This window comes from Physcomitrium patens, chromosome 2, assembly GCF_059467195.1.
Source record: "Physcomitrium patens ecotype Gransden chromosome 2, ASM5946719v1, whole genome shotgun sequence".
In the NCBI taxonomy this organism is placed as follows: domain Eukaryota; kingdom Viridiplantae; phylum Streptophyta; class Bryopsida; order Funariales; family Funariaceae; genus Physcomitrium; species Physcomitrium patens.
This window is the reverse complement of record NC_143411.1, coordinates 4,319,410-4,339,965: the sequence shown is the minus strand read 5'-3', so window position 1 is coordinate 4,339,965 and position 20,556 is coordinate 4,319,410. Positions and strand designations below refer to the sequence as shown.

The 20,556-nt window shown below is 33.5% G+C and overlaps 1 protein-coding gene across 1 annotated transcript; it reads right to left on the bottom strand.

Annotated features, from left to right (window-relative positions):
• Positions 1-11,376: 11,376 nt before the first annotated feature.
• LOC112296100 (putative glycosyltransferase At5g03795) lies at positions 11,377-14,144 on the bottom strand. Its single transcript, XM_024548267.3, has one exon. The coding sequence runs from the start codon at positions 13,188-13,190 to the stop codon at positions 11,775-11,777; it is 1,416 nt and encodes a 471-aa protein (XP_024404035.1). The 5' UTR covers positions 13,191-14,144; the 3' UTR covers positions 11,377-11,774.
• Positions 14,145-20,556: the final 6,412 nt, after the last annotated feature.

The following is a 20,556-nucleotide window of genomic DNA, read 5'->3' as shown; positions in this document are numbered from 1 at the left end:
TCCAATTTTCATCCATTGTCAAGGATAAGAACTTGATAAAGACAAATAAATAAGTAAGACTTCTCTCAAAGAAAGATGACAAAATAGAAATAACTCAATATATATATTAAAAAAGAAACTGCAATGGCTATTGTCAAAAGACAAGAAAAATAGAGACCATTGAAAGTAGACTAGAAGTAAGAAAGAAGTTGACAAAAGTGAAGAAGGCTTCACTCTTGTCTCTATATATACTATCTAACTAGGAGCTATATGGCGATGTTCTGTAGGACCTCCAATATGTGTTGACTTTGTAGGACACATGCCTTAACTTACAAGGCAAGTTTTTCTATATGTGAGCCACATAGTTAGCTTGGTCTTCAAGCTAATAACATGTGTAGTACATGGCCAACTTGTTGACCACGTTTCTAATCCAAAAAGTCAATTAAAGATACCTATAAAGTCAAAGTAGTATCTATGAAGCTTCTAGAAAGCTTTTATAGCAAATATTATAGAATTAACTTACTTCTACCTATTTATACATGTAATTATTAGCTTACATGCGTATGTCCGCGACATTACCCTCCTCTTCTAGGGACGAGTTCCATGAGAAGCGGTCATCATATGTTGAGAAAATCTATGATGTAACGAATTGTATTCGCCACATACTCCAATCTTTGTTTTTTTTTAAGATGATTTATAGGGCCTCTCAACCATCGATAGTATCCCATACCAAGGCGAGAAGACCACCTAATTATTTAATCGTTGTTGAGGCCTTCATAACTTCCTTCAAATAAAACATTTGGAACACGGTCAGGAGTTGTTCCTACCTCTAGTAAAGTCACTAAACATTGGGAGTCCTTTCGAAGGTCATGATATCAAATGCATTGTATCTCGCCATCTATTTGAGGAAGAATATGTCATTCTTGAAGATCTTTATCTCGATTGTGCCATCTTGAAGGTTGTGACAATTATAATATCTCGTTCGGCTGGTCTGCAAACAAAGGCTCTTGAGTCAAATCTATTAGTTGTTGGTTCTCCATCTCTTCAACATCACAACTATAAAGAAGCTACAAACAAGGATTCAAAGTAGAATGTTATCTTGCCTAGATGTTGTTTCTTTTATAAAAAAGGTTTTCATCTTGATTTTGATGGATGTCGTCGATAAAAATCCTCCACCGCCTTTGTTGTATTTACAAGATTCTTTACTAGCTCCCATGTGCATTCACTAATATCATATCTACGCCAATGGACAAGATATTCCAATTTATTTTGGCACCGCCTTGAATCTAAGACTTCTTCCACTTCAAACTCTTCATTATTGTCCACTTCTATAGGAGGAGGTGGACTTTGTCTTCTTCTTGGTATGTCTACTGTCTTGTATGGTTCAAGAAGAGACATGTGGAATACTAGATGGATTTTCATTGACTCCGGTAGATGTAAACGATATGCAACTACATTGATTTGTGTAGAAATAGAAAATGGTCCAAGCCTTTGATAGTCCAACTTGTCACAAGAACGAGTGGTCTTGATATTGCGACAAAGTAACCATATCTTGTCACCCATAAGGAATGGTGGTTGTTCCTTTTGATAGACATCCACATTGGCCTTTTGCTATTCTTGAGCTTCTTTTAACTATACCTTCATCATTGCATATAGCTCTAACAAATAAATTGCCAAATCTTTTGTCACAGGATTATCAACTTTTGAAAAGTCAAAAGTATTAAGTCGTAGATGATAACCATAATTGGCAAAGAAAGGTGTTTATTTTGTAGAAGAATATATCATGTTTTTGTAAGCAAAATCTGCTAATGGCAAAAGAATTGTCCAATTATCTTGTTGGTAGTTGATGGCACATCTTAAATATTGCTCTAAAACTTGATTAATACGCTCCGTTTGTCCATTAGTTTGAGGATGGAATATCAAAGATAGTTTTATATCCACTTTTAGAATCTTAAAAAGAGTCTACCAAAATCTTGATACAAGCTGAGTTCTTCTATTTGATATAATATCCTTGGATAATCCATGATAGCGATAAATATTGTCAAGAAAGAGCTTAGCTATTTCTTCACATATGATGGATTTTGTACATAGTACAAAATATGCCATCTTGGTAAAATAATCTACTATCATGAATATAGAGCCATAAGAACTTGATATTAGAAGATGTGTGATGAAATCCATAGAAATAGAAGACCATGATTGTTCTCGAATGGATAATGGCTAAAAAAGTCTATAAGGTTGATAAGAAGGAGTTTTTGATCTTGACCAAACATCACAAGATTGTACAAAATCTTTGATTGCATTCTACATTTGAGGCCACCAAAAGTCCCTAGATATTAGTTCCAAAATTTTATTGTATCTAAAATGTCCTACTACTGGAAAGTCATGATGAGCTTGAAGAACACGGATAGGCGTCCGTCAAAATATAGTAGATTGTTCTTGAATTCAAACTTAAAAGTATCATGAGACTTTGAAGGATTTTCCTTAATATCATGAATAAGAGGATCAAAAGACATACTTGACTGAACTTGCTTAATGAAAGTTGAATCAATAGTTAGTATTGATTTTATTGCTCGAAGATGAAGATGCTTTGGTTTCAAGAGAATTATTTGTTGTTGATCAAAAGCAGCATCTCGTTCCTTTGATGCAAGGTATGATCATCTAGAGAGTATATTTGACAAACCTTGTTATTTTTTTGAGTCAATAAGTGATCTTGAATTTGAATCTTGACAAAAACATACTCTAATGGGCTTGGCGATAATTCAAAACACGTGTTGATATAAAATATTCAAGGTTTCTGTGATCCGTATACACGGTGATTAGGTTAGAAGCACCTTCTAGATAATGGTGTCATTCTTGAAACGAATCCACAATTACAAGAAGTTCTTTGTAGTGGATCTTGTAGTTCATCTCAGCTGCTGAAAGTTTTTTGGAATGAAAAGCTATTGGATGAAGTTTATCATTTGTTCTCATTTATGACAATATGGCACCCAAATCAAAATGTGATGTATTTGTTTCTATAAAAAATGGCTTAAAAAAATTGATGCGATATAAGATTAGTGCAGAAACAAAGACTTTCTTCTAAGCTTCAAATGCTACTTCTGCTTCTTGATTCCATTGAAGTTTGTCTTTACAAGTCAAATGTGTAAGTAGAGCTGCAACTTGAGAGAAGTCTTTAATGAAGATCCAATAGTAGTTGGCAAATCCCAAAAAGCATTGGACATATCTTACCGTTTTTGAGATCTTCCAATCCATAATAGTTTGAATTTTCTTAAGATCCATCATAAGTCATAAATACAGATTTAATTGTACTAGACTTATGACTTTCTGCTTGATAAACTACGCTCTTAGTTATACTTTTAAAAAATTCAAGACTACGAGAAGTCCAATCTATTTTAGGGTTATATTTTTTTAGCCATGATAAATCTAAAATAACTGGATTAGAAGGAGATTTAATGATATTAAATATTACAAAGGTACTATGACCATTAGTTACTACTTCTATAGGAAGAAATTCATGGATAACATCTCCTAAAGACAACGGACGACCATCTATGACTTCTACATGAACATGTTTAGTTTTTTTCATTAAAAGTATGCTATGTCTTTTAGCAAATTCTTCATCTTAAAAACATGCTGAGGCTCTTGAATCTAGCAAGACAAAGGCTTTGTGACGTTTAGGTCCCAGAATAATATTTATCGTAAAACATGGAGAGGGTTTAGAAGACAGAATAAGACCTTCACTATGTGTTGTACAAGGTTCCAGCCACACAGTCCCTATTATAGTTGGATAAATTTATTTTCTCACATGCTATTTTCTTTGATCGCCATATTTCTCATTTTATGGTTGCGTTGCTTCTTTGGGCAATGTTGAGCAATGTGTTTAGGTTCTCCACAATATAAGTATAATTCTTCTTGATGACAATGAATCTTTTCTTGTTTAGTAAGAGGTTTGAAGCGTATCGCATCAATTTACATACCCTCTACTTCCGAATGTATATATTGAAGAGATGTTGGTGTTGCCATTGAATTATAGTAACGTTGAGGTCCACTTGTATGGTTCTCAAATCAAAATTCAAAAAGATGATTGTTGTACTTCATAGCAAAGTCAATTACTTCACTGAATGTTTGAGGATCATGTAAGTTGAGCATTAATTTTTTTACCTCATTTTATAATCCGTAGAAAAATTGGATAATAAGTGCAGCATCATCCTAGCTAATATCAGTTGCAAGTTGTCAAAACTATGAAGTGTACAACGTTACTGATCGATTGTCTTGTCGCAAAATATGAATCTTGTTGGTTGCAACACGAATTGCATCATGTTCTCCATACATGGATCAAAACTCCACTAAAAAAGCCTTTAGATTATTCAATATTAGATCTCCTCGTTCAAAAAAAGATGAAAACCATGATAATACTGAACTTGAAAGAAACATATCAATGAATCTAACTTGCAATCCTAGTGTTAGATAGCTTTGGAGTTGAAGTTCAATCACAACTTGTACTTGATTGATAAATCCTTTAAACTCTGGTGTAGTGCCATCAAACTTCTCGAGTAGGGTAATTCTAGGTTCTCTAATATTGGAAGGACGTTCCACCATAGGAGAAGGGATATGATTTGATGCAGATGTTGAAGCAACTCCAATCATTTCTATATCTTGACTTCTTGCCAATCTTGTTGCTCCTTGTGGTGGTAAATTGACCTGATGCATCGCAAGCATTAACTCCTTCAATTGCTCTTGGATTTGTGCCATTGCACTCTTCATTTCAGCAAGTTTTGCCATGATAATACTTAGAAAAAAAAGATGTCTAATATCGCTTAAGACAAATAGAAGAGAGGACTTGAGAACAAAGAAAATACTAAGAACAATATCAGTTTAGAAGAGGGTAATCCGTAACTTCTAATACGCTTATGTCTTATCAAAAAAAAAGGATAATCCACTCGTAATCAAGATTAGATAAAGCTCTGATATTGTAAGTATACTCTTGTCAATCTGTCAAGGAAAAGAACTTGATAAAGAAAAATAAACAAGTGAGACTTCTCTCAAAGAAAGATGACAAAATAGAAATAACTCAATATGTACATTAAAAAAGAAACTGCAATGGCTATTGCCAAAAGACAAGAAAACTAGAGACCATTGAAAGTAGACTAGAAACAAGAAAGAAGTTGACAAAAGTGAAGAGGGCTTCACTCTTATCTCTATATATACTATCTAACTAGGAGCTACGTGGCAATATTATGTAAGACCTTCAATATGTGTTGACTTTGTAGGATACATGCCTTGACTTACAAGGCAAGTTTTTCTATATGTGGGCCACATAGTTAGCTTAATTTTCAAGCTAATAACATGTGTGGCACATGGCCAACTTGTTGACCATGTTTCTAATCCAAAAAGTCAATTAAAGACATCTATAAAGTCAAAGCAACATCTATGAAACTTCTAGAAAGCTTTCATAGCAAATATTATAGAATTAACTTACTTCTACCTATTTATACATATAATTACTGGCTTACATGTGTATGTTCGTGATATTCATATATATGAGACGTAAATCATAAAATCCTAAAATTTATAAACTTATTTTATTTTTTAAAATCTAAACCCATTGAGTACATTATTAACTTTTAAAATTTCTTAGAACCTAAATTTTAATTCAAATGACATAAAACTAATACTTAAAAATCTCTCTTTAAGTTTGCTCTAAAATTTCACTCTATAATTTATAAAAGAACCTTAAAGTCACCATGGGTGCATGATTTTATATCTTGGGATCTTATTTCAACCTAGATTAATAACTAGTCCTTTCCGGACATCAATTTTTGATAATTTGATATAAATTTTGATTTAACCTATTTTTAACTTTCTTTTAAATATTTCTATATTAATTTCTTATCTTATTTATTTTAAATTGGCTCATTTATGCTTCTACAAAATAAATAGAAGTTCCTTCTACAAAAAAAAATATTAAGACTATATCTTTTACTACCTTTCTATGATTTATCCTTATTATTCTACTATATCTTTTTACCTGGCTCTTTTATAATAACATCTATATTTTTATTTTTTACTATATAGTCATGTTATTACATAACATCTATCTCCTCTAAACCTATGCAACTTTTGTTATACACCACATAATCCAAATCTTGTTTGATTCATATTATATTTTTTATGTCTTCATCCAAATCTTCTTCACCATTTTTTCTATTTAAGTTAAAATCATCTTGTTGTCTTAAAAGATCTTGTAACATTGACTTGAATTGATAAATCTTGCATTGCCGACCTACATCAACAACCACTTTACTATTCTAACCTATGATGATGACCACCGCACCATATTGACCTACATTGACATGGATTAGAAACTTTCTTGTAGCAATGATTTTGTAGCCCTCAAATTTAGTTACATTACAATTCAGCACTTCTATCTACTCATAATTTTAGAATAATTCAAAAATAAGAATTCTCACTTTTTTTTCCTTCTTTTCCAATCATCTTGCAATTTAACACTTCCACAAGCTTGCAGCTCTAGAATAATTCAAAATTAAAAAAACCCCTCTTTTCTATTTATTTTACAATTCAAGACTCTTATATGCTTGCAATTATATAATAATTCGAAAAAAAAAAAAATCACTCTTCTCAATTACATTATAATTTAGTACTTCTACTTGCTGGCATTTCTAGAATAATTCAAAAATCTGAAATTCACATCTCTTACTTACATTGCAATTTAGCACTCATACTTACTCACAGCTTTGGAATAAATCAAAAATAAAAATTCTTTCTTCTTTTTTCTTCTAGTTACCTCATAATTTGACACTTCTATAAGCTAGCACCTCTGTAATAATTCAAAATTAAAAAGCTCCCCCTCCCCTCCTACCTCACCTTGCAAATTAAAACTCTGACAAGCTCACAATTGTATCATAATTTTAGAAAAGAAATTCACTCCTTCTACTTACATCCGAATTTGGTACTACCACTTACTTGCAACTTTGGAATAATTTAGAAACAAAATTTCACACCTCCTACTCACATCACAATTTTGCATTCTTACTTATTTGCAACTTTGGAATAATTTTTTTTTAAAAAATTCAGCTTACAACAAATTTTGAGCTTATAGTAGATCTTTGTGCCCCTTGTGACTTGTTCACACTTAATCACAAAATCTTAAATCAAATCACACTTGTGCCACAATTGACTTGGTCACAAATCCGGAATATGGAGAAGTAATAATAAGTTACCTTAATTTTATTTATAATCAAAGCTTTTTGGATTTTTTCCATGTCACTCATGCAATTCTAAAGATTAGAAGCATGCATTCCAACCACATTATGAATAATAGTGAGTACAATAAATTGTTTATGTTGATCATAATTCAATGCATTTTCATTAGGCCTCCAACCTATTTTTGACCACAAAATGTCAAAACTAGTGGACAATAAGTTACCAACCTAACAAAAATATCCCACCTTATAGATTAGAAATAGGAGGGTGGTTAATAATAGATTGGCTACCTTAATGAATATTATAAGTAAGTATTATTATTATTATTGTTGGAAGGGACGAGGTAGAGTTGTTGATTTGGTGGCATTGCTTCTCTCAATATCAACAGCATTAGATTATTGCTACAATTTTTTGTTTATTATAACCTAATTGGTGCTCAACTTCACACTTTTTTTTTGTATTGGATAGGGCTTGACTTTACCTTTTTGTCTTTTTTTTAAAAATTGTAATTGAATATGTATTTAATATATTTGATACTATAATTATTTATTTAGTTGTAAAAAAAAATCAAAAAATCAAAAATACCATATTAATAATGATAAAAGTATAATATATTAACTTTAATTTATTATTTTGATATATATACATATATATATATATATATATATATATATATATATATATATATATATATTTATATATTCTTTTAAGATACATTTTAAATCAAATATTTTAAACCAAAATTAAATTGATTAATATTTCTACAAGATACATTATATTTTTGTAATCATATATAGTATAATTTAACAAATTAGAGTCTACTACTTGGTTTTAGTTATATACAATTATAATTGCTATCAATTCTTAAATTTATGACAACATAAGAAAAATCACAATTATACGTAGTTTCTTAGATTCTACCTTTGAACAATTATACAAAATAATCTATATTAAAAATTTCACTTTAGTTGTATAAAGTACATGCTTTTTTAACTTAGTAAATGATCTTGTCTATTTTATTTTTTTACAATGCAAGACATGCATGTTATATATGAGTTGTTGAATTTGTAGAGGAGATAAAAATGTTTTTTAAGTAACAAACCATGAAATCATTTAAAACAGTATAAAATACATTATTTACTAAAGCACTAAAAAATTATAAAAAATATCATAAAACCAAAATAAATGATATTATATTCAAAATGATTATATTCAAAATATTGAAAATGATTTTATTAATTTTATTTAAATAGATTTATAAAAATCATACATTATAAAATTCATAAAAAAAAATTATACAAGACAATTTAAATTTTGGTATCACATGTGTCATATAATATTAACAAATTTGTTATAAAAAATTGATAAAAAGTTTCATAATATAATAAGTTAGAGATAAAATCATATTTATATTTAAAAAGTATTATATGTTATAAAAGAAAAAATTGACTTAAATAATAATATACAATTGTTATAAGATGATGTTGTATAAAAATCAAGTCACATGATTCCTATTATAATTTGCATCTTTGGATATTGTTGAAAAGACTGTATTGATATTCTACAATGTAAAATTGAACCTCCTTGCTAATATCAAAGAAAATCTTATATTATAAAAAGGTTTAAATGATACAACATTAATTTGTATGTCTTTTTATATTGTAAAAAGTTATGGTGAGATATTTATAGGTTTGTAGATAGAACCCAAAGAATTGATTGTCACATTTGACATTAAATCATTTTCTTGATATTTGAAGATAAAAATTAAGAAAAATAAATAAATAAATAAAATAATCAATAATGTAGTAACTTAAAAGATTTTGTTAAATAATATAGCATAATCAAACATAAATCAAAATAATCCCCATAATAAATCAAAGTTATTAATTATTAACTTTTATTACTTTAAAATTTACAGAAGTTATAATAAAAAACTAAACACAAATTTAAAATTTTGGAGTTAGATGTGTGTATATCTATTCATATATATATATATATATATAGTTAGAGCTTGGTAGCAAGTTGTCTTTGGTTGATAAATCTCTAAAATTTGCATTTGGCACAATTAAGCTACTTTAAAAATTCGATTTTTGGTTCTTTAATGGATGTAATCATATTTTTGAAATGATTTGTAATGGTAAATGTTATTGAAGATAGCTGTTAAAAAAAAATAAAAATAAAAATAAAAATAAATCTTAGAATTTTTTAGTCTTCATAACCAATTACTTTAAATATTGGTTAAAATTATGGACAATGTATTATAAGCATTACATCTCATATTTCTTTATGTATTTTTAGTAAATATTCTTAAAAATTTCTTGATTTTTTATAAAAAGCCATTAGAAAAAACCTATTTATTCCATTAAAAATAAAAATATATGAAATTTTTTAATAAGAAGAAAAATGACTGAAAACTTTAGAACTGCTTCTGTACTTTTAAAAAAGTAATAAAAAAAAATATTCTTGAATAGATTCTTATTAAGAAACTTCATTCTTATTATAATTTTTAATATATATATATATATACATATATATATATATATATATATATATATATATATGTATTTAAAATTTTATTATAATTTTCATATAAATATATATATATAAATATATATATATATATATATTTAAAATTTTATTATAATTTTCATATAAATATATATATATATAAATATATATATATATATATATTTAAAATTTTATTATAATTTTCATATAAATATATATATATATATATATATATTTAAAATTTTATTATAATTTTCATATAAATATATATATATATATTTAAAATTTTATTATAATTTTCATATAAATATATATATATATATAAATATATATACATATATATATAAATATATATATATATATATATATATATTTTTGAAAGATATATATGAATAAAATAAATAGATACTAGAAAATTTATTGCCAAGTACAAAGGAACTAAATAATCTTGAATGACCATTTTAGTATAGAAAGATGTTAATAAAAGTAACAATGTCTTTAGTCTTGCTTGTATGTATAATATCTAAGCAAAAAACTATGTGAATGCTTTATATAGACCACAAATATTATTAATTAAATATGTTTGTAATGGGTTTTTAGGTGTAAAAAATTATTTTTTAAAAAAACAAACAATAACAACTTATTACCACATAGCATATCTAAGGACTTGTAAAACTCTAATCCACTTATAGAAAACTTCATTGATATTTGTTGAAGGAGATATTATCTAGATAACTTGTTTTTGACTACTTTTGTTTAGCATAATTTAATTAAATAATGTAAGCATTTGTAATACTATGAGCAACCTACAAATCGTACATTCATTTAAGTTCCTTATAATGCCTCTAAAAAATAATGTATTAAAAGAAGTCTTTTGAAATTATATACATATATTTATCTAGAGAAATTTTAATTTAAAAATAAACATGAATAAAATACTCAAAATAAAACAAAATTCTTGATATACCAAAAAAACTAAAGAATCTAAAAAAATAATTTAATAATTCATATTAACGAAATTTCAAAACTTGACAACAGAAAACATTTGAATAAGTAATTTAAAAATTAATTTAATTGCTTATCTCAAGTACTTTTAAAACTTAATAATGAAACAATACATCATCTTCTTAAAATAATAAAACTAATGTGGAAAGTGCTGTAAACTTAATAATAAAGAACCAACATATCAGCATTTGTTTAAGATTATGCACCAACCAATCATATTTAATTCTTACAATAACAAAAAGGATGATAAAAAAAAATAAAAAAATAAAAAAAATAGTATCAAAATACCAATTAAATAAAGAAAAATTATCAAACTTATAAATAAATTGAAACATATTTATTACAAAATTAATAAATGATTATTTACAATGATTTCTAACAAATAAGTAAAGATACTTATTTTGAGCTCAAGTTACTAATAAACATCATAAAATCAATCCATTTAGAAAAAAAATACCAAATGTAGTGTGATACGTTGAAAAAACTATTTTTAATCAAAACAGTAATTATATATATATATATATATATATAGATGGATAGATAGATATTCACACACCCAAAAAATGAATAACATTCAATCTCTCATTCCATTCGTCTTTCATATTTGCCACAAAACCCACATCTCAAAAATCAGATACTGAACAGTTGGAGGAGAAAGGTCTTAAAATAATAACAATAATGATAATATAATTTGGTGTTTTAAAATAAACAGGAAGAAGAGTTAGTTGCTTCTTCTTCTTCTTCTTTGCTAATTCTGCCAGAAAATTGCCAAAGCTCACAAATCCGGGTGATTGCCATCGCCAAGTTGATATCTTGTCCACTCTTCCACCGACACAACATATACACACAAACAAACACACGATCTGCACTGGAGTGGGCAACATCGTGCATGAGCCAGGAATGAGTGGCTCATGCAAATCCAAACTCGATCGTGATCGACCAATTGCAGTGACCAAGCAATCCATGTGTTCGTCACGCATCCGTGTGGGTCGTGATGGCGCTCATCGTTTTCATCTGTGGCTATCCAACGAGATCGATGGTCTATCAGAAGTTTATTAACTGTCATCGAAGGAACTGGCTTCGACTTGCCGTGTGTATTTGATGCTGTGTCTGCGCACCCAGAGCTCAAGCAACGTCATGTGAAAGGCATCGTATGCGACGGGGGGATTGTTCCACTCCAGGTGCTTGATCGCCTGGTGGCCGAGGTATTGCATCTCCCGGTGCTTTGTAGATGAGACGTTAGCCAGAATTTGTTTCAGGTTTGGGAGGTCTTCAATGCCTAGCACAACTGCGAACTGCCCCCAGTTTAAGAATCCCTGGAACGGCAGGTCGTGGAAGGTGAGCTTGGAGAGCAGAACGGGGACGCAACCAAAGCGAAGAGCGTCCACTAAGCTGAAGGTGTCATGTGGCAGGACGCTCACACAAAATCTGCTTCTTGCGAGGTTTCGGTACACGGATAAGCGATGCGGGGAGGGATTCGCTTCTACAATGAAGTCTGGGTCAGTTTCCCAGGTGTGAAAGGCTGATAAAAGCGGGGTCGTTACGTCGGGGCAGCCGCTGAAGTAAGCCAGAGATGTGCGGTTCCTTCTCCCGAGAATCGCTTGACGCACGTCCTCCTCCCCGACGGGTTTGTATTGTGGGAATACTACGTCTTTGTGAGGATAGAATTTCTGGTTGTGCCGGAGAGGCGCGCAAGCAGCCTGGATGGAGTTTTTCCCTAACTCCAGTATGTTGCGGTGCTTGCTGTTGTGCTCGAAAGCATGACAGGAGAGATAGAAATGGTCGGCTCCAAGAGAGGATTCCCAGTAGGGGTAGTTGGTTCTCACCTTCTCGAGGTAGCGACGGAGCTTCTCAGCAACTTGAGTGGGGCCGAGGTCGACCCACAGAACGTCGATCGAAAACGGGAGTAGAAATAATTGAGCTCGTTTGGCTTTCTCTGTGACGAATTCGCTTCGTGTCAGAAGTCGGAAGAATAAGTCGGCCGTGCTACTGATCTCCTCCGTCACGTCTTCATCTCCGTCGTAATTATGCTCGTACTTTGTGCTTCCTGCTTGAGTGGGGTACACCCAAATCTGCAGCTGTTCCCGCATCTCCTCGTAACTCAGGGTGAAGACTTTCGGTGAATGGTATAGTTTTGGCAGGCTCTCATGTAGGGCAATAAGATCTAGCTCCGAAATGTCTAATGCTGAAACTGGATCCGAGATGCTGACTTCGACGCCCACTTTGGGCATTCCTTCCAACTTATCCTCCGATTCCAGCGACAGGAGAGACCTTCCGTGTGCAAGAGCTAGTTTTGAAGAATCATTGTTACTAATTTGCGAGATTACTGTGGGAGGAGATTGATTCACGCTCAACTCCCGGGGTGCTCGTGAACATGTGATCGCTGTAAGGAGGAATCCATAAGCTAGCAATAAAGTCAAGTAAGACACTACAACAGTTGGCACCGAAATTTCTCTTGAGATCAAGCCCATGGCTGCCTCTAGTTAATCACTTTCGGAATTTGCCCTGTTAGCCTTCCTATGCCATTTTACCAAACAGCTCCGATTTCAATGAATCTCAGCTCGAGTGGTCTAGTTGCAAACGAATCTGTTCCTACAATGCACTACCTAGGACACCAACACCTGATTGACTGAGCCAGAAACCTGAAAAGGAGAGATGGAAATTGGTTGAACCAGTACTAATTACACTCACTCCACCAAGTTAAACGCAACCTATTAAAATTCGACATTTGAATGCATTCACCACGCCGTTGACTACTCTAGACACCATCCACCGACAAGAAAGCAGTTGAACGCGTGAACACTAAGTCTAAGTCTCAGCTTCGAAACTTCGACAGGGTCAGGATAAAAAAATAAAACAAACACCTGTAATAAAGATGCTAAACAATAAATCTAGACCAAAAATCGCCAACCATATGAAACGGCTGTGACGAGTTCTCCTTGCAAGAGGATGAACTAAACTGGTAACCGATGATCGAACTCGCTGAATGAAGGTCGTGCTTAGCTCTCCATTCAACACTTAAGCAGGCCTCGCTCTAGTTTCACCCTAAAACTTCAACCTCGTTGGCTGGATCTATACCAAGGTGGCGATCTAGCATAGAAACACAGATACAACCAAAACCAGATTCAAATCCGTCACATGAACTCCAAATGCAAAGCAGCAGCAACAACAACAGCAACAGCAACGGAGCCCAGCAATTCGGCAGCCAACACCATTCAGGGCTGCTGCAATGACAATCTCTCTTTTTCTCTCTCTCTCTCTCTCAATCAATTTCAGGTGAGTCCAACTTTCTTTCACTCTTTTTCTCTCCGATTCAACCCCAAACCCTTTCTTCGACGCTTCTTCGAGGAACCCATTTATTTGCACCCAGATACAGACAATGAAACAGAAGCCCAACCTCACCCTTTCGGAAAATCTAGCATAAAATTGGAAGGTGGCGATCGTCTATTGTGGAGGTTGCGGGGTTGACCTTCGACCTAACGCCGCTGCCACTGACCGGTGTCGTTTTCGCGATCTTCGTTCATCCCTCGCATTCGATAATCCATCGATCCATCATAAATCTGTCTTCTTTCAAAAGTTTCATTCACTTATATTCATCCAGTGAGTCGACTGCTGTCGACGGATCTTCGGGTGGCCAGCCGTTTTGCCGGGTGCGAGGGTGTAGGGCCCCCCCTCGTGTCGTCCACGAGGGTGAAGGGCGAGAGAGAGAGACTTATTTGTGGGTTTGCATGTCCACGTCACTTGAGGGCATGCTGTCCACGTCATCTTTCCCGGGCTTCCTACAGTCACCTGTGACCGCCACTTTGGACTCATAAGCCCCAGCCAAGTGCCAAGATGAATAAGACATATATATATATATATATATTAAAATCTCAAGGGAGGTGGAATAATACGACTATAAAAAGTGGGAAATACATATATCTATATATATATATATATATATAAATAATTATTGCAAGAAAGTGTCAAAAAAAGAAGGGGGAGGAGTGTCACGGATATACATATAATTACCTACAAGAGTCGATAAAAGTATGTAAAAGTAGATAAAAGTAGGTTAATCGTGCAATATCTTCTAGAAAAGCTTCTTAGAAGCTTTATAGACGCTGCTTTGACCTTAAAGGAGTCCATAGTTGACTTTTAGGTTAGAAACTTGGTCAACAAGTTAGCCATGTGCCACACATGTTGGTAGCTTGAAGGACAAGCTAACTACGTAGTCCACTCATAAAAAACTTGTCTTGCAAGCAAAGACATGTGGCCTAGAAAGTCAACACATATTGGAGGTCTTATAGAATATCGCCACGTGGCTTCTAATTAGATAGTATATATAGAGGCAAGAGTGAAGCTCTCTTCACTCTTGTCAACTCCTTTCTTGCTTCTAGTCTAGTTTCAAGGGTCTCTAGTTTTCTTGTCTTTTGGCAATAGCCATTCTAGTTTCTCTTTTCAATATACATACTTATTATTCATATTTTGTTACTTTTCTTTGAGTGAAGGCTTACTTGTCTGAACTATTTTTTCATCGAGTTCTTGTCCTTGACAGATTGACAAGAGTGCACTTACAATATCAGAGCTTTGTTTTTCTTGAGTAAGAGTGGATTACCCCTTTCTCTTGACAAGGCATAAGCGTATTAGAAGTTTGCGGATTACCCACTTCTAAACTGATATTGTTCTTAGTATCTTCTTTGTTATCAAGTCTTTATTTTCTTTTGTCTTGAGTAGTATCAAACAAATTTTTCTTCTTAGTGTCATTATGGCAGAGCTTGTTGAAATGAAGAGTGCAATGGCACAATTGCAAGAGCAAATGAGGGAGTTAATGCTTGCGATGCATCAACTCAATTCACCAACACATGAAAGAACAAGAATAGCAGAAAGTAGGGATATAGAGATGATCGGAGCTGCTTCAACATCTACAACAAATCACGTTCCTTCTCCAATTGTACAACACCCTATAAGCACTAGAGAACCAAGAATTGCCTTACCTGAGAAATTTGATGGTACGAGATCAAAGTTTCGAGGGTTCATCAATCAAGTACAATTGGCAATTGAACTTCAACCGCAAAGCTATCCAACTCTAGGATCACAAGTCAGGTTTATTGGCACTCTACTTTCTGGTTCTGCATTATCATGGTTTTCATCTTTTCTTGAACAACGAAATCCAATATTGGACAATTTGGAAGCTTTTTTGGCGGAGTTTCGATCTATGTATGGTGAACACGATGCAACTCATGTTGCAACAAATAAGATCCGAATTCTGCGATAAGAAAATCACTCAGTAACAGTGTATGCTTCACAATTTCGATAACTTGCAATTGACATCAAGTGGGATGATGCTGCACTCATCAGTCAATTTCTTTATGGATTGCAATACGAAGTAAAGAAATTGATGCTCAACTTACCTGATCCTCAAACTTTGAGTGAAGCAATCGATTTTGCGGTAAAATGTGATAATCGACTTTTTGAATTTCGATCTGAGAATCATTCATGGAAACCTCAACGTTATTACTCAATGGCAACATCAACATCTTTGCCAAACGTACATTCGAAAGTAGAAGACATGCAAATTGACGCGATACATTTTAAACCCCTAACTGAGCAAGAAAAGATTCGTCGTCGTCAAGAAGGATTATGTTTATATTGCGGAGAACCTAAGCACACTGCTCAACATTGTCCAAAGAAACGACGCAACTATAAAATGAGGGGTACGACGGTCAAAGAAGACAACATGTCGGAAAACGGATTCGTCCAGCTACAATAGGGACCGTGCAGCTGGAACCTTGTACAATTCCTAATGAAGGTCCTATCCTCTCCTTGTTTTATAATAGACTTATATTTAGGACCTAAGAATTACAAAGCCTCTGCTTTATTAGATTCGGGAGCCTCAGCATGTTTTTTAGATGAACAATTTGTTAAAAGTCGTAAAATACCCTTTGTACAGAAACCTAAACCAGTACATGTAGAAGTCATAGATGGTCGTCCCTTGTCTTCTGGAGATGTCACTCATGAAACTCATCCTATAAAAGTAACAATAGACGGTCATGATAGCTACATAGCTTTTAACATAATTAAATCCCCGTCCAATCCAATTATTTTAGGTTTATCCTGGCTAGAAAAATATAACCCTCGAATAGATTGGAATTCACGTAAACTTGACTTTTCCCAGAGCGTTATTAATAGTTCTACCAACCAAGTAAAAACTTATAAGTCTAGTATAGTAAAACTCGCACTGATAGGTGTAAAAGCATTTATACACGCAGCAAAAGAAGGATCAACTTTTGCTATTTATGCTGCACCTATTTCTGAAAACGTAAAGACTTCAAGTGGCATTCCAAGTCAATATCAGGAGTATCAAGACGTTTTTGAGAAAAAGAATGCAGATATTCTTCCTGAGCATCGCCCATATGATTGTTCAATCGACCTCAAGGAAGGAACTCAGCCACCATTTGGACCAATTTACAGTTTATCGCAAGATGAGATGGCTGAACTCAAGACATATATTGACGAGAATTTAGCGAAGAATTTCATACGCCATTCAAAATCTCCAACAAGAGCTCCAATTCTATTCGTAAAGAAAAAAGATGGATCTTTACGAATGTGTGTTGATTATTGAGGACTCAACAAGATCACAATCAAGAACAGGTATCCATTACCTTTGATATCAGGACTCCTTGACCAGTTGAATCAAGCTAAGATCTATACAAAAATAGATCTAAGAGGAGTATATAATCTAGTACGGATCAAAGAAGGAGATGAATGGAAGACTGCATTTCGAACCAGGTATGGACATTTCGAATATAATGTCATGCCCTTTGGACTCACGAATGCATCAGCTGCTTTTCAACATCTCATGAATGATGTATTTCGTGAATTCTTAGATAATTTTGTCGTCTATTATCTAGACGATATCCTAATCTATTCTAAGAACATCGAAGAACATGAAATACATGTTTGTTAAGTATTACAAAAACTTAGAGATGTAGGATTGTACGCCAAGATGGAAAAGTGTATATTTCACACTACTCAAGTTGACTTTTTAGGATACATCATTTCAAATCATGGTCTCATGATGGATTCTAAGAAAGTCCAAACAATCATGGATTGGAAGATTCCAAGGACAGTAAGAGATGTCCAATGTTTCTTGGGATTTGCCAATTACTATCGGATCTTCATCAAAGATTTTTCACGAGTTGCAGCTCCACTTACACGCTTGACTAGTAAAGATAAATTTCAATGGAATCAAGAAGCGGAAGCAGCATTTGAAGCCTTGAAGACATCGTTTGTCTCTGCACCAGTCTTATATCGTGTTGACTTTTCCAAGGCATTTTTTATGGAAACAGATGCATCAGATTTTGCCTTGGGTGCAGTTTTATCACAAATGGGAACAGATGACAAACTTCATCCGATAGCTTTTCATTCAAGAAAATTCTCAGCAGCCGAGATCAATTATGAGATCCACGATAAAGAACTTCTTGCAATCGTGGATTCTTTTCAAGAATGGCGTCATTATCTAGAAGGTGCTTCTAGTCCAGTCATTGTGTATACAGATCACAAGAATCTCGAGTATTTCATGTCAGCACGCGTGTTGAATCGTCGTCAAGCTTGTTGGAGTATGTCTTTGTCAAGATTCGAGTTCATTATCACTTATTGGCCAGGAAAACAACAAGGTTTGTCCGATGCCCTATCTAGACATTCTTATTTTGCACCAAAAGAAGGAGATGCAGCTTTTGAGCAACAAAGAACGGTCCTCTTGAAACCGGAGCAATTTCATCTCCGAGCAATGAAATCAACATTGACTGTTGATTCAACTTTTCTCAAGCAAATCCAGTCCAGTATGTCCTCAGACCCTCTTGTTTATGATATCGAGAATAATTCTTCTAAGTCTCATGATCCTTCTAAGTTCGAGTTCAAGAATAATCTATTATATTTTGAAGGACGCCTATATGTTCCAGAAGGAGAAGCACGTTTACGTGTTCTTCAAGCACGTCATGACTTTCCAACAGCAGGGCACTTTGGATATAATAAGACTTTGGAACTCATATCAAGAGATTTTTGGTGGCCACAAATGTGGAAGTCAGTCAAAGACTTTGTACAATCATGTGATATTTGTTCAAGATCAAAAATTCCTCGTCATCGACCTTACGGACTTCTTCAGCCATTACCTATACCAGAACAACCATGGTCTTCTGTTTCTATGGATTTCATCACAGATCTTCCAAGCTCAAGATCTTATGATTCTATATTTGTGATAGTAGATCGTTTCACCAAGATGGCACATTTTGTGCCATGTACAAAATCTATCACAGGTGAAGAAACAACTAAGCTTTTCATTGATAATATCTATCGCTATCATGGATTACCTAAAGATATCATATCAGATAGGGGAACTCAATTTGTGTCAAGATTCTGGAGGACCCTTTTCAAGATTTTAAAAGTGGACATAAAGCTATCTTCGGCTTTCCATCCTCAAACTGATAGACAAATAGAGCGCGTAAACCAAGTCTTGGAGCAATATTTAAGGTGTACTATCAACTACCAACAAGATGATTGGACAACCCTTCTGCCATTGGCAGAGTTTGCTTATAATAATACGGTACATTCTTCTACGCAACAAACACCTTTCTTTGCCAATTATGGCTATCATCCACGACTTGATACTTTTGATTTTTCAAAAGTTGATAATCCTGCAGCAGAGGATATGGCAAATCGGTTGTCAGAGTTACATGCAATAATGAAGACGCAATTGAAGGAAGCTCAAGAATGACAAAAGATAAACGCAGATCTATATCGTAACGAGCAACCACAACTCAACGTGGGTGATAAGGTATGGCTACTTCGTCGCAATATCAAGACTACTCGACCTTGTGACAAGTTGGACTATCGTAGGCTTGGCCCCTTTTCTGTTTTTGAACAGATCAACCCAGTTGCATATCGGTTACATCTACCGGAGTCAATGAAGATCCATCATGTATTCCACGTGTCTCTTCTTGAACCATATAAGACAGTGGATATACAAGGAAGAAGATAAATGCCACCGCCTCCTATAGAAGTAGATAATAATGAAGAATTTGAGGTGGAAGAGATATTAGACTCAAGGCGGCGCCGAAATAAGCTGGAATATCTTGTTCATTGGTGCTGATATGATATTAGTGAACGCACATGGGAGCCATCCAGGAATCTAGCAAATGCATCAGCTAAAGTCAAAGTTTTTTATCAACGACATCCATCAAAACCAAGATGAAAATCTCTCTTATAAAAGAGACAAGATTGAGGCAAGATAACATTCAATTTCCTAGCCTTGTTTGTAACTTCTTTGCATTTGTGACGCTAATTAGATGGAGAGCCAACAACCAGTGGATTCAACTCAAGAACCTTCGTTTGCTGACTTACCGGATGCGACATTGCGATTGTCACAACCTTCAAGATGACGCAACCGAGATGAAGACCCTCAAGAACGACATGTTCTTCCTCGAATAGATGGTGAGATACAACGCGTTTGGTATCACGACCTTGGAAGAGATTCTCGATGTTTGGTGATATTACTGGAGATAGGAACGACTGTTGATGGTGTTTCAAATGTATTATTTGAAGGAAGTTATGACGGCCTCAATAATGATCAAATAACAGGGTAGTCTTCTCGCCCTGAAATGGGACACTATCGATGGCTAAGAGGACCCATCAACTACCTTCGAAGAGAACAGAGATCAGAGTATGTAGCAAATACTATTCGCCGCATATTAGACTTTCTCAACATATAATCACCGCTCCTCGTAGAACTCGTCCCTAGAAGGGGGGGTAATGTCACGGATATACATATAATTACCTACAAGAGTCGATAAAAGTATG

Bases quoted from the DNA above. Each gene is read 5' to 3' on its own strand.
- LOC112296100 (XM_024548267.3), bottom strand. From the start codon at position 13,190: ATGGGCTTGATCTCAAGAGAAATTTCGGTGCCAACTGTTGTAGTGTCT.